Source organism: Amphibalanus amphitrite, unplaced genomic scaffold, assembly GCF_019059575.1.
Source record: "Amphibalanus amphitrite isolate SeventyFive unplaced genomic scaffold, NRLGWU_Aamphi_draft 000134F_arrow, whole genome shotgun sequence".
Classification (NCBI taxonomy): Eukaryota; Metazoa; Arthropoda; class Thecostraca; order Balanomorpha; family Balanidae; genus Amphibalanus; species Amphibalanus amphitrite.
In genome coordinates, this window is record NW_024881629.1 from 194,314 (window position 1) to 207,739 (window position 13,426).

General features: G+C 53.6%; 1 protein-coding gene across 1 annotated transcript in view; it reads right to left on the minus strand.

Annotated features, from left to right (window-relative positions):
• Positions 1–13,426, minus strand: part of LOC122382167 — a 38,876-nt gene that overhangs the window by 13,056 nt on the left and 12,394 nt on the right. The window contains exons 2-4 of the mRNA XM_043367145.1: positions 12,717–12,882; positions 4,353–6,315; positions 1,075–1,733 (exon numbers count right to left, since the gene is read on the minus strand). Of these exons, the coding sequence (XP_043223080.1) occupies positions 1,075–1,733; positions 4,353–6,315; positions 12,717–12,876 (2,782 nt within the window). The 5' untranslated portion in view covers positions 12,877–12,882. The remainder of the gene's footprint in view (positions 1–1,074; positions 1,734–4,352; positions 6,316–12,716; positions 12,883–13,426) is intronic.

A 13,426-nucleotide genomic window follows, 5' to 3' on the forward strand; every position in this document is an offset into this window, starting at 1 on the left:
GCTCACGGGACACATAACCGTACACCATTATCAAGAAAGGGCAATGAACGGCACCCAGCAAACAAGCAAAAAAATATTCAAACAGAGCAGCGTTTAACCCGGCAGTTGCTGGGGTATTTCGCCCAGCCGATAACTCGAGAGCTGATGAAAACTCGAGCGAAACGCACGAGGCGGCAAACGAAAGAACGCGACGAGACGCTTCAGATGAGTACTTTAAAGTTGAATTTTGAGGTCACAGGTCGGGTCAAGGTCAGGTCAAACACCTGAAATCGGGCTTCCAGTAGCATGGACTTCAGGACTTCGCAACGGGCGCCTCTCGTCATAAACTCTGTCAAAACGGTGCACAATCCATTATATAAGGCCTACAAGAGGTCAGCTCCATGTAGGGGTCAGTCAAGCATAGGTCAGGGTCAAGGTCAGGTCAACCGGGTAGGCACATATCCCCGAAAAGCAGAAATGATATTTGCAGCCTGTGACACATGTTTAATGGGTAATTTGGGGCGTAGAACACGATGGTGACATTCATTTTATCATATGTGTACGTGTTTGGATCAAAAAGTTCAATTTAAGAAATGCATGTATCATGGTCGTGAAGTAGTCACGAGAAATTGCCGAAGTTCAGTTCAAGATTTCGGAAAATGCGGAACGATAATCAATAATCGGAGATAGCCATTTGATTGTTCATGGTATTGGCAGTCTAATGGCGTTTACGGCATGTCTGTATGTCTATTCTGTGATTTTATATGATTTTTGGAACATATGCCGTTTTTGGTCGAAAACTCAGAAATCATGACGTCACTAAAACCTCGATATCTCAAAAAATTTCCGACCGATTTTCTTAACCTTTGTCACAATAAACTTCAATCAATTCCCTACAGGTACCCAAAATTTAGCGCGCCTGCGGCGCGCCGTTTTTATGCTATGGCCCGGCGAAAAAAGTGGGGGCGTTTAACGCCCCCCCCCAGCAACTCGCGGGTTAAGCTGCTAGTGTTTGATATCGATAAAGCGTAAATGCAAATAAAATGGGTTGTTTTTAACTGTGCTTCCATCCCATATGTGCTTTGCATTACATACCCTCTATCAGCTTGCCCTCTTCGGCGGCTTGTCCGTTCGGGAAGACCGTCTTGACGTAGATTCCCATGTTGCCTTTGGGCGAATCGCGGCCTCCGACGATGCTGAAGCCGAGGCTCTTCTTGCCTGCACCTTTCTCAAAGGAAACGGTGAGCAGAGACGTGATGAGTGACTTGGGTCGGCGGGAGGAGGACGTGGAGCTGGCGGATCGGGCTCCGGCCCTCTGCTCGTGCCGCCGGCGCAGCAGCTCGCGCACCGACGACACCGACTGCGCGCTGGACACCGAGTAGCCCGAGACGGCCGACAGCACCGACTCGGGCCGCCGGTACTCGTCCGCCTCGGAGGCGTCGTACGGCTCCGAGCCCGTGGCCGGGTACTCGAGCGAGTCGTCCGGCTCGTCGAGCAGCTCGTCCCGAGAGCCGGACGCGCCGCCGCCGCCGCCGCCGCCGCCGCTCGTGTCCGGTACAGAGATGACCACCACGTGCTGACCGGCCGGCGGCGCGGCCGGCTGCAGCCGGTCCGGGTGGAAGTCGCGCGCTATGACAATGTCCAGCTCGGGCGACGGGTCCTGTAGCACGTCCAACACCGACTCGAGGGCACAGCCACGCAGTCGGCGTCCGTTCACGTTCACCAGTTCGTCGCCCACCTTGAAACGGCCGTCCCTGAAATGAGCAGACGTAGCATCAATCTCATTGTGTGGTTCGACCAAGTTCGACAAACATGCTTACGGCAGCCATTTTTGTTGCGCTGGTCAAAAAGTAAGAGGTGTAGTGATAAAACAATCAAGGATATTGCCTTTGACTCGTTTTAGGATGTGGCGAAAACTACAATCTTTGAGCGCCGTTTGTAACCCTTTCCTGGAAAGAATAGGCAAAGCACAAACGGTCCGTTATGTCTAAATATCTATTTTAGGCTTACAGACATGCATGCAAAGTAAAAGTACCACGAATATAATCAACTCATAGCGGCGACGCGGCTATGGAAGGTTAGGACCCTGCCCGGGCGCCACTGAACGTGACCGGAGCAAAGGGAGACGGGGGTCGGAGACAGATAAATCACCCCGCCGACAGACGCGGGGCAGACCCTGACTAGGGGTGGTGCGAAGGGGAGTGTTGGAACGGGCGCGCCGCTGGCAGGAGAGCCGAGAGGCGCGAACGGCAGTCGTCGACTGCGACGGACGGCGAGTGGAGCAGAGAGTGGGCGAGAAGTGAGCTAGGGAATCCGTGCGGAGTGCCAACGGCTACGAGGATTATCTGATCAGGCACTCCGTAACGCCGACATGGCCGCCGGCGAGTGGAGCGGAGAGCGAGCGAGAAGGGAGCCAGGGAAGCTGTGGGGAGTACCAACGGCTACAATTTGGCGTTTTTTTAGGGGTCGTCCTACCCTACAAACGAGCCGACGCGAGTGGTTTCGGCCGCTGACAGCCAACTGAGGCGAACGCTTGGTAATAGTGGCGCGGGCAACGGGGGCCTAATCAACTCATAGCGGCGACGCGGCTATGGAAGGTTAGGACCCTGCCCGGGCGCCACTGAACGTGACCGGAGCAAAGGGAGACGGGGGTCGGAGACAGATAAATCACTCCGCCGACAGACGCGGGGCAGACCCTGACTAGGGGTGGTGCGAAGGGGAGTGTTGGAACGGGCGCGCCGCTGGCAGGAGAGCCGAGAGGCGCGAACGGCAGTCGTCGACTGCGACGGACGGCGAGTGGAGCAGAGAGTGGGCGAGAAGTTTCCCACCCACCCTCACCTATTTAATAGATGCGACTTCGAGATTCGTCAAACCTGCATATCCTTAATCCCGACCATAGGGGAAGTTGGGGCAATGCCGGAGTTGGGGCAAAGCCGAAATTCAAGATATTTCGAAAACCGTACGACATGGATGCCACATGTCAGTGATGTTCTGAAGCTAAAGTGACTACAATTATCGCATGTTTGTTACGAGTCGTCATTCGGAATACTTCGGCTGTGAGGGCGCCAAGAGCGTTTTCAAGGTACGTTTCCCTTGTACTACATGCGCCTTTGAAGCTGCATTTCTTACTCATTATGCTACCGTTTGTCTGGCCAATTCGGTCAAGTAATCTTCAGCATGTCTTTGCATAAGTGTGCTGCCTATTTGAAATTTATACAGCACGTTGAAAAGTTATGGGCCTGCAAATAAAAGTATGGCTGGCTGGGGTAATGCCGAAAACGTGCAATTACGCACGTTAAAGCACTCTACGTGGACTTTACTGCTGTAGAATAGCAACGCGTATTTTTAGTCACACAAATTACACTTTCAACCGACACAACGGCCTGTTACCTCTAAGGAATGATTTACCTGGCCTTTTCTTATTATATCACACAATTATAACTTCCAGTGTGCACCAAGCGTCCTCAAGCTCTTAAAACCCATGTCAGCTTTGATGAATTCTGGATAAAGTTTGAGATAAAATGGCAAAACATCAATTTCGGCATTCCCCGTAGATCATTTCTCCCATTTTCGGCTTTCCCGCAGTCCGGGGCAACGCCGAAAAAGTCACTTCTTTGATATTTCTAGTTTGTGCGCTTAACGGTATGCGAATTCATCAAATGCGCCTGGTATGTTTGAAAGGCAAAAGACTGGCCTCTCGAATGACGCCAACAAGAATAGCTTATGTTGTCTACCTTGCGTGCTACGGGCGTCAGAAAAAAAGTATTCGGCGTTCCCCCAACTTCCCCTACCTCGTCGTTATCACTCCCTCGGTGCGTTTTTTTAGGGGTCGTCCTACCCTACAAACGAGCCGACGCGAGTGGTTTCGGCCGCTGACAGCCAACTGAGGCGAACGCTTGGTGATAGTGGCGCGGGCAACGGGGGCCTAATTAAGTAAAGAGCATGTCAGTCTGGTTATTTTGTATTAATTCGTCGCAATTCTGAATCGGCTATGAATTATTGTGTTTACTGTGTTACTGTGTTAGGTACCATGGGTGGAGCTTTTCCTGGGGAGTTGGTGGGGCAAAAAGTCGTCAAACCCACAATGTCCGATTATGAAGTTGAATGAAATGCCACACTGAATCAATTCCTATCATTACAGGTATAATATTTTGCATTAAACAGACGTTTCAAAGCTCTTCAATGCGAAAAACATTAATTTGTAAAGCAACAAAATCTTAGAAATCAGGTCAAGCTGGTGGGGCAAAACGCTTATTGGTGGGGCAGCCGCCCCACCAACTGTATAGGAAGCTCCGACCCTGTTAGGTACTGTGTTACTATTAGTGTGTTTTACTTACCTCCTTTTTAGATAAATGCCTTTTGCACAAACATACCTCGCTATGGCGCCGTTGGGCTCCATCTCGGCGATAAGATAACCGTGACCGCTGTTTCTGGCGATGAAGATCCCGAGTGAGTCTCCGTCGGCCTTTTTGACGCGCAGCATCTTGAACTGTTTGTTGGTAAAGTCTGCCGGCAGTGAGGGCAGCGCTGCCGGGCTGGTCGGACCGCCGCCGGCCGCCACCAGGTGACCCGTGGATCGGGGCCGGGCCGGCGGCCGGCCCGGCTCGCGGGCTGCCTCCCGGGTCCCCATCCGGATCCGGCCCCGGGTCGGCACCTCGGAGGGATCCCCGCGGTCCCGCGAGTAGCTCTCCGATCTGGACCGACCGTAACCCTCTGACAGCAGGTGACTCTCGGACCGGGATCGCGGGTCGATGGTGGGCGCCCGGCGAGCGTAGTAGACGCCCGTGTGCCCGCGCTCGGGCGGGTCGACGCTGTCGCCGGCGCGGCCGTGACCTCCCGGCTCGGGATACCGCCGGCGGACCGTGTCGCTCCGGTGCAGACCGGACAGACTCTCCGTGTCTGAGAGCTCGTCATACTGGCTGCGGTCCCACGGCAGCGACGTCTGTGTGGAGATCTCCGTCACCTGCTCTCGCAGCAGTGACTTGCGCGGCGGCTTGGCCGGACGCGACTTGTGCTGTATGAACTTCTTTGGCGGCGTTGCCGGCTCTGAGGCCGAGCAGGAGGACAGGTTGGCGTCGTCGCTGAACCACAGCTCGCTGGGCGGCTGGCGGAGCACCGTGTTACTGCGCTGGCAGGCGAACGGCGAGCGCTCCTCCTCCCGGGGATCCGGCGATATGGAGATGACACGCGTCTGGTACCCCGAGCCGGAAACCCTTCCTATGTCGGCGGGCACTGTGCGCGCTCTGGCCGACCGCAGCTCGTGGGTGGATAGTTTGCCGCTGTCCTCGCTGGAGGTGCTGTGGACGCTGATGCGGCGCGTGCTGCCCGGCGGAGAGCCCTCGCTGCGTCGGGTGCCGTCGCTGTCGTACCCGCTCTCCGTAGAACAGACCATGTGGAGGGGACGTTTGTCTCCGCCCACCGCTCCCTCCGACAGACTGATGGTGATGTTACCCACACTGCGCGCGGTGTGACCTCCTGCTGACACGAACCGGTGCTCAGCCGGCTGGCCGCCGCCCATCACTCCCATTCGCTGCCTCTGGCCTGCCGACGGCGCTGGTTGGTAGCGCCGAGGCCGACCATCACTGAGGAAACCCTCGTGACTGCGAGATCGGACGTCCCCAATAGTGACCTTCCTGCGCAGGGTGACCGGTCCCGGCTCCTCGGGCAGCACGGAGAGGGGGTATCTCCGGCTCTCCGGCGGCGGTAGCACGTTCTTAGTACCTATCTCGATGATATTGTCGCAGCTCATCGTCTTAGTGGGCAGGTAGGCCGACTGGTTCCAGACGCCCTGCTCACGGGACTGTCGGAGCGCATCCTTCAGACTGTTGAGGTCGCTGTCGAGGTGGCTGGTGGAGGCGCTCTTGTAGAGACTGATGCTGCGTTTGACGGGCCGCGCCGGCCGCGACTGGCGCTGCTCGGTGACCGGGGTGAGCGGCAGCGCCGTGTCGGATCCACGCCGCTCGCGGTCGCGCACGGCCACCACCGGCCGGCGCAGCAGGTTGCGGATACTCTCCACCCTGTCCACCTTGCGGCGCTCGGCGCGCAGACTGCGGGTCTCCGGGTCGGGCTCCGGCTCCGGGCGGCGCTCCGGGCGGCGCTCCGGGCGGTGCTCCGGGCGGTGATCCGGTCTGTGCTCCGGCCGGTGCTCCGGGCGGTGTTCCTGTCTGTGCTCCGGGCGGTGCTCCGGTCGGGGCTCTATCCGGTGCTCTGTGCGGGGCTCCGAGACGCGCCACCGCCGGCGTCCCGAGCTGCTGGAGCCGCTGATTTGTTCGCTGCTCCCCGACCGGGTCAGACGGGACAGACGACGGCCCACCCGGCGGCCCCACGTCGACACGTCTGAAACGTAAGGAAAGGACAGAAAGGTCAGCATAATTCGGTGGACAAGAGCATTGTCAGAGGCCGAGTCTGACTCTACCGATAGGCATTTGCTTCATAGATGCTCGGGGCTCGGGACGACGTTTAAGGACAGCGAGATCAGCATTTGAGAGAGCAAATTATGTAACTCTATGTTCAATGCTGACCGTATATTGGTCTTTGACCTCGAACTATAATTGAAAAGGCAACGCATGTATCATTTTCTTTCCAAATTCCATCATTCGCACGTCCTTGGTTGCTACGAATGGCATTATAACAGTCGACAACATGTAACTAGTAACTGAATAATAAAACACTTAACAGTATTTTATGCGTGGTACAGAAGTGTCCAATGAAAAAAGCATATGTGTGTCGTCCTCGTCCGTATCAACATGTCGTCCTCCGTTCTTCGAAAGCACGATTTGATGGCTCACTACTGCGAATCTGTGCCGCAGTGACGAACGTTGTGAAAGTTAGTATTGCTGAACACAGTTCACATAATTACAGCGAGCCATAGAATCGAATTCCCACCCATAATCCACGAGCCGAACAGAGTGTTAACGGCCACTTCCCATCCCATATCAGGCACGGTTATAGGCACGGCTGTTACATTACATCCCTGCCGACAGCCGCCCTGTGATCAACTCGGCGGAACGCACAACCGCTGAGGGGTGACCGAGCACTCTGAAAGATCAAGCACAACTTGACAGCTTTCCCGTATATGACCCATAGCCTTAGAACTGTGAGAAGAAGTGAGGCCTTCTGAAGTTGTTTTTCGGGTTTTCATCGCTTTCGCCATGCACGATTAGGTTCTATTGTTCTTATAAAAGGAGCACTTTCCATGATGATCCCATCGTTTCGTGAGAAGACACGCTCGTTCGCCGCCTCTCAGGACGATACGGGCCATTTCGTTTTGTGCCGCGGGCCGAGCTCGGTTCGACGACTCCCAAACATGTCGTGTCGGTAATCGGAGTTCGGGCGCCGCTCAGTGCCGTATAAATCTATCCGTGCGGGGCCAACGCACCCATCGATCAGCTCCGACAGATGGAGTGGACGAATCAGAAGTCATGCACAGACACAGACAGGAGCCGAGGGCCGGGCTGGGCTGGGCCGACCGCCACGCCCCTCCCTGCAGCCAGAGTCCACAGCCGGCCGGCGGCGGCACGCCTGCCCCCTCGTGGGAGCCGAACGGTGCGTAGGGGGCGCTGCAGGCCTGCAATTGCACAGCAATCCGTGCAATACAGCAGCTGTCCGCGGGCTTGAGATGGTCGTGTGAGCACTGGTGCGGAGGGGGGGGGGGCAGTCGGCAGTCGCCGAATTTGATGGTCGAAAATATGCACCATAAACCGTGCCCTGAAAGGTGGTAGGTGCCCCATTTCATCCTGCACCTTCATTGCATGAAGTGAAAAGTTCAAAGGTTTCATTTTGATCTACCATGCAAAGATGTTAGTATCTTCTCCTTATTGCTAGATTTGCGTAGGAATTTGAAACGAAAGGAGACAGCACACATTCAACGACTCGAATAGCAGTGAGTGCCAATTGACTGCCTTCAATGTTTGGTTTTCCACTGTAACCTTGCACACTCATTGGGATTATATATAGAATTGTTTTCTACAGTCATCACTCATTACGGTTCGAGCCATAAGTCAATAGAGTAGTGTAAATAAATAAGTAGGTTTTCATTATCCTAATTACTAATGGCGTGTGGATCCATTACAGTCGATCGAGGAGTGATTTCAGACAGATGGTTGATGTCTGACCGCACGTAATGTGAGGCCAGTGACATCCAGAGTCCCATCACACGGACCGTTTCGGGAAGTGATTCACTTCCTGGGTGGCCAGAGGTCGAGGTGTTTGGCCGTCATCCGTCAGCCATCAGCTGTCATCCGTCATCCGTCAGCTGTCATCGACAAAACACCGCCACCCGCATCCGACACAGACCCATAAAAAACCGTGCGGTCCGGTGGATGGGTGCGGGTGGCGATGAGTGGATGTTTGCGCTCCAAAGCCCGGTGGCCGATGCATGCACGTGTGTAATGTGTATGAATACAATATGCTTGTATGGTGTCTGCGTGCAAGAGTATATAGGAATGTGATACCCGGGTCGAGGGCCGTAAGTGTACAGCCCACCGCTAAAGTAATGTGTGGTTTTACCAATCTCAACGGATCGCTTTGACTGGCGATGTTTTAGTGCGGAGTGATCGAAAAGAAAACGTCAATAGACAAAGTTGCAGCTGCAAGGGTGACGATACATGTAAACTACATTCAAAGTTTCACTGTAGTCTGGCTAATCGTTCCTAAGCTTCAGAAGCAGAACAAACTCATGACTGAAACCGCACATTACTTCTGCTGTGGACTGTACGCTGCTGCCCACTATCTATGGCACCCCATCCCTGCCGCTCCGCCAAGACAGACAGAAGTTACCAACAGAAAACAGTTCTGCCGCCGTTGCCGTGAGAGCGCCCGGCCGCGCGATGGGCGTTCGCGGCGCCACGGAGACGGTCGGTGACGCGGCCGGTATTTTGTGGGCGTGGTGCGGTGAACGGTGGGTTTTTCGGCCGGCTGTTAGCGTGTGCCTCTTCCGGTTCCTCACTGCGAGATGCTGCTTTACAGGCGCCATGGCAGGCTCGGACTGGTGAACATGGCTTGGTCGTAATACAAGAAAGAAAAGACGTATTCGAATATTCCAGATCGGGACATATGGACCAAGGTAGAATGTTGACTCTTATATGATGGATTAATAAGAACCAAAGCTGCATGCAATGTTGCACCATTTATAGGTATTAGGTATACATTGGTTTCACCATCAATAACATGGAAACGTCTCTGGATGTTACCCCAGTTTTACTCGCTACAATTTCCGTGCAGCATCACTGGAATTGTTTCATCAGCACTTGCGGCTTCTTCCATTTCTATGAACTTAAGCAATATTCAATGTGCAATATGCATGCCTACCAGTGTCATGTGAATAATATTCAATATGCATTATGCATCTGAATAATCGGAGCATGTTGCTAGGCAGAACTGTGCGCATCCACCAATGGTTCATCAATGAAATGCCGGCGTGACCAAATTTGGGTCGTTCGGAATTTCGAGCTAGGTCTGCACAGTAGGATACTGAATAACAAATATTGAGCGTACAATGCAACATTTTACATTCGACCACATGGCTCGCATTACTGGTCGGTTTGGTGCATACGGTATGGTCGATTCAACTGTGTCCAGCCCAGGGTGTGCGCCGGTTGTGGCTTCTGTATAACGCTGGTGCATCGCCACATTCATATAAATTGGCTCCAAATCCATACATGTACATTGTGCAACTGCATAAAATAAAGTTGTATCCATGGAGCGATCTTGGGGATATCGATAAAAGGGTAAATAAATTGTATTCAACAGTCAGCAGTCAGCACTGCTCTTCCGGTAAACCATGCTAGTTGATAGTTCCGACAAACTAAACTCAAAATGAGATGAAATCAGAAGAGTGGCGCGGTTCTTTTCAATCAGGGATAGTTCTCAGTATGCTGCACCTTCGTGAACCTTCTCTGTGCGATTGCACACAAATCTTCATGCCCTTAACGACAAGAACCTGGACCGGTTTTCGGCTTGCATTCGAGAGGAGTGTTGTGCGCCTCGGGTCCCATCTAAAATTATTGCATTTTCTGGTTGGCGTTATGACAATGCCCAGTGAGAAACGATCATGCCCATTCCGCATGCAAGACGCCAAAGACGGCTGTTCGTTGCAGCGGCCGTCAGCGGATATACCGTTACGGACGTTCGATACATCACTGAGCCTGGTCGGCAGGGGCACTGGCCTCGTCCCGCGGGCATCACACCGCCTTCGAGCGTAACCCTGGCTGGAAATTATCCACGGCTGGCGTGTGGCGCCGCCAGTCGGTGTTCGCTGCCGCACCCCGGTTCACGCTCCGGATGAGACGAGCGTGAGAAGGCGGCGGTTCGCCCGGGGATGCGGAGGCCGTTTGTGGTTGCCCTACGCGAGTGGCTCGTTCATTGCACTGCACTCTCGCCGCCGCGCCGGGTGTGACTGAACTGATAACTGGGTTAACCCGGGTGCGCCGGCCCTCCGGTAGCGCCGTGTCACCGGATGACCCTGCGGCACGTGACCTGCGGCGGCTTTCTGACGGAAATCAGAGGTCCGCCGACCAGCGGGTCACGGTGAGACAGTTTCGCCGACTGTGCAGTGGTGAGACGTTTAGAGAGAGTTGAATGGCTTGGAACTGAGCTGGCATTTAAAACCGGAAACTTCGCTTAGTCAGCGAAAGCGATTTTTAATTGCGCCAGAAACTATTTATAATTAAAGTAACTTTACAATTGGACGACTGGATTGAATAACCGTGAACATAAAACAAATCCGACATGTCTGATGAGGACCTGCAAGCCAAGGTTAACAGAAGGCAAAAGGCAGGCCCAGCCCAGACTTTAAAATGCTAGGTGATAGGATAGTGTCTGTAAAGAAATGAGCAAACTACGGTCCTTCGTTCTATCACGCTGGTGAATTTTTATAGAAAGGATAAATCTTCATTGATGAAAAGCTGCTACAGTTGTTTCGGAAAGTATCAACACTAGCCGTTTTCACGACGGGCTAGCCGGCGAATGCACCTAATTTGACCAAATCTGCACCTAATCTCTTTACAGCAAATATCTTTATTTTATGAACTTATTTCAGTGTTTTAATCGATGATACTATCTGATAATATGGCAACGCAGGCATATAAGCAATTAATGCAAGCCTAGCTGATAGCTACTAAGAGATACACTGAACCTAATTTGACCAAATCTGCACCTAATCTGCACCAAACGTGCACCAAATGTGTACCAGATGGCCGTCGTGAAAACGGCTATTATGCTACAATCTAGGTAGTCAGATACATAGAGCTCAAACCTGGCGCCCTCCTACCTAAAAATGATTTATAACCAGTGAAACTGACTCTTCTTGGCTTAACCAGGAAGCAGTCGGATATAACACCTACGACTTTTACTGCCGGCACTGGAGCAGATCCAAGAGGAGGCGCAACCGATGCACAACCGAGTCAGCGCCCTACGTGTCACTCTCGAGTGACGATGGGCGTGACGACTCACGGCACGCACCGTCACGGAACGGAACGTGAACCGTCGGGACGGAGCGGAATGGGACGGGGCGTGATGATGAGAGAGACAGGGTGAAGCGGGATAGGTCGTGTGTGTGCATTGTGCGCTGTATGTGTCGTTGGTATCGCCTGATATGCATATGTTTGTGTAGGGAACTGAGGAGTAATAGGTGCAGTTGTCTGCATGCGTCGATATGTGTGTTTTAGTTTTTTCCGTGAGAGAGAGAGAGAGAGAGAGAGAGAGAGAGAGAGAGGGAGGAACAAAGAAAGGGAAGAGAGAAGGAGGGAGAGAGGAGAGAGAGAGAAGGGAAGGGAGAGAGAGAGAGTGAGAGAGAGAGGGAGAGAGAGGGAGAGAGAGAGAGAGAGAGAGAGAGAGAGAGAGAGAGAGAGAGAGAGAGAGAGAGAGAGAGAGAGAGAGAGAGAGAGAGAGAGAGAGAGAGAGATGGAGCCGAACGTTACAGACGTATGCATGATAAATCGATATTGATCGGCCCTGAGCACTTCAACAGCGAACGCGTCGCGTGACGTGTGTATATCGATATGTCAGTCTGTCAGCTGACATGTCCCGGGTCACATGCGCGCATGCCTCGGTCAGAGCGTCGCGGTACAGGTTGGCTCGCCAGCCATGCCTTTTGTCGCACACCTCAGACGTCTGCGATGTTTGGGATGTGCCTGCCGTTCCTGCTCGACCCACCGACCGGGCTCCGTACGTGCCGCCCTGTCGCTCCGAGTTCAGAGTCTCTCCAGCCCAGCGATCGGGCCGATAAAGACGACTTTCCCGCCCCGCTGACCGGAATTTGGGCGCTGTGCGCGGGTCCAGTTTTAGAGCTGTGTGAGCCGGAGTTGGTTAGGCTGGCGGCTCTGTGGCAGATTCTGCACGCTGCGGTCAGACTGTGGTGTGTGTGGGATTGATGTGGCGCCACATAATGTGATGTGGGTTTGTCGATGGCTGTGCTGTGGGAGAGGATGCACGTTTTCCATGTATGACTACTGGTCATTTGATAGAGAGAAATTGATGTTGATTTATGTGACTACCGATGCGATGGCGTAACGTGCCAATTGATTGCCATAATACGGTGCCGCTGGTGATTGTCAAGATAGCTTGGATAACTTGGTAATGAGTTGACGTGTTGACAGCACGATATGATAATCTGACGAGCATAATAAATTCACGGTGTAAATAAGCAACGGGCGTCTCCAAGAGTCGGCACTTGACTGTAGCCATATTCGTCCATTCTCAAAACTCGGCTGATAAATTTCCCCTCAGCGGCGGCTCACCTTTTTTGTGTTGCTCGTCGGCTGATATGTAGATGATGGACGGTTTGATGAGCGGTGGAGAGGCGGGGTCCTCTGGGTCCCCACCCTCCTCTCTGCGCAGCGGAGACAGGCTGACCAGCTGGGGGGCCGAGTCGGACCCCCGCCGGCGGAACAGACGCATCGCCACCTGCCGGAACGCGGTCAGATATCAGCGCGTCGACTCGAACACCTCATAAACACACAGACGCTTCTTACTAGAGTCTTTAAACATACCCCACGTACCGACTCTCGCATTGTTCCCTAAACGAGCTCTCGTCAGCCCGACGTCGCCGACATAGCTTCATTCTTCGCTTCATGGTTGACGTTCCCCGCTGATGACGACTGACGTGACGAGCGAGACGCCACGAAACGTCAATAACCGGGGGACCGTTAGCCGCCTTCAATGGGGCGTCATCAGCGAATTTGCGGCGATTGAGTGCGCTGCTGTCGTCGGCTGTGTTTCCCACATCCGTCGGCTGCGGTTTGTCACACGACTTTACTTGGATTCATCGGCGACTACACAGACGGTCACGGGACGAGCTGGGACTAAATTAGGGAGCTCCCTCACAGAGGAGCTTATTTTGCCCAGCCCTTTTTCTTGCCGTCTTAAAATCAATCTGCATTCCGCGCCTACCTACTGGTAAGTGGTAGAGCTTTGACGCTTTGAACAGAATGACGTGGCCCAGCTTTAA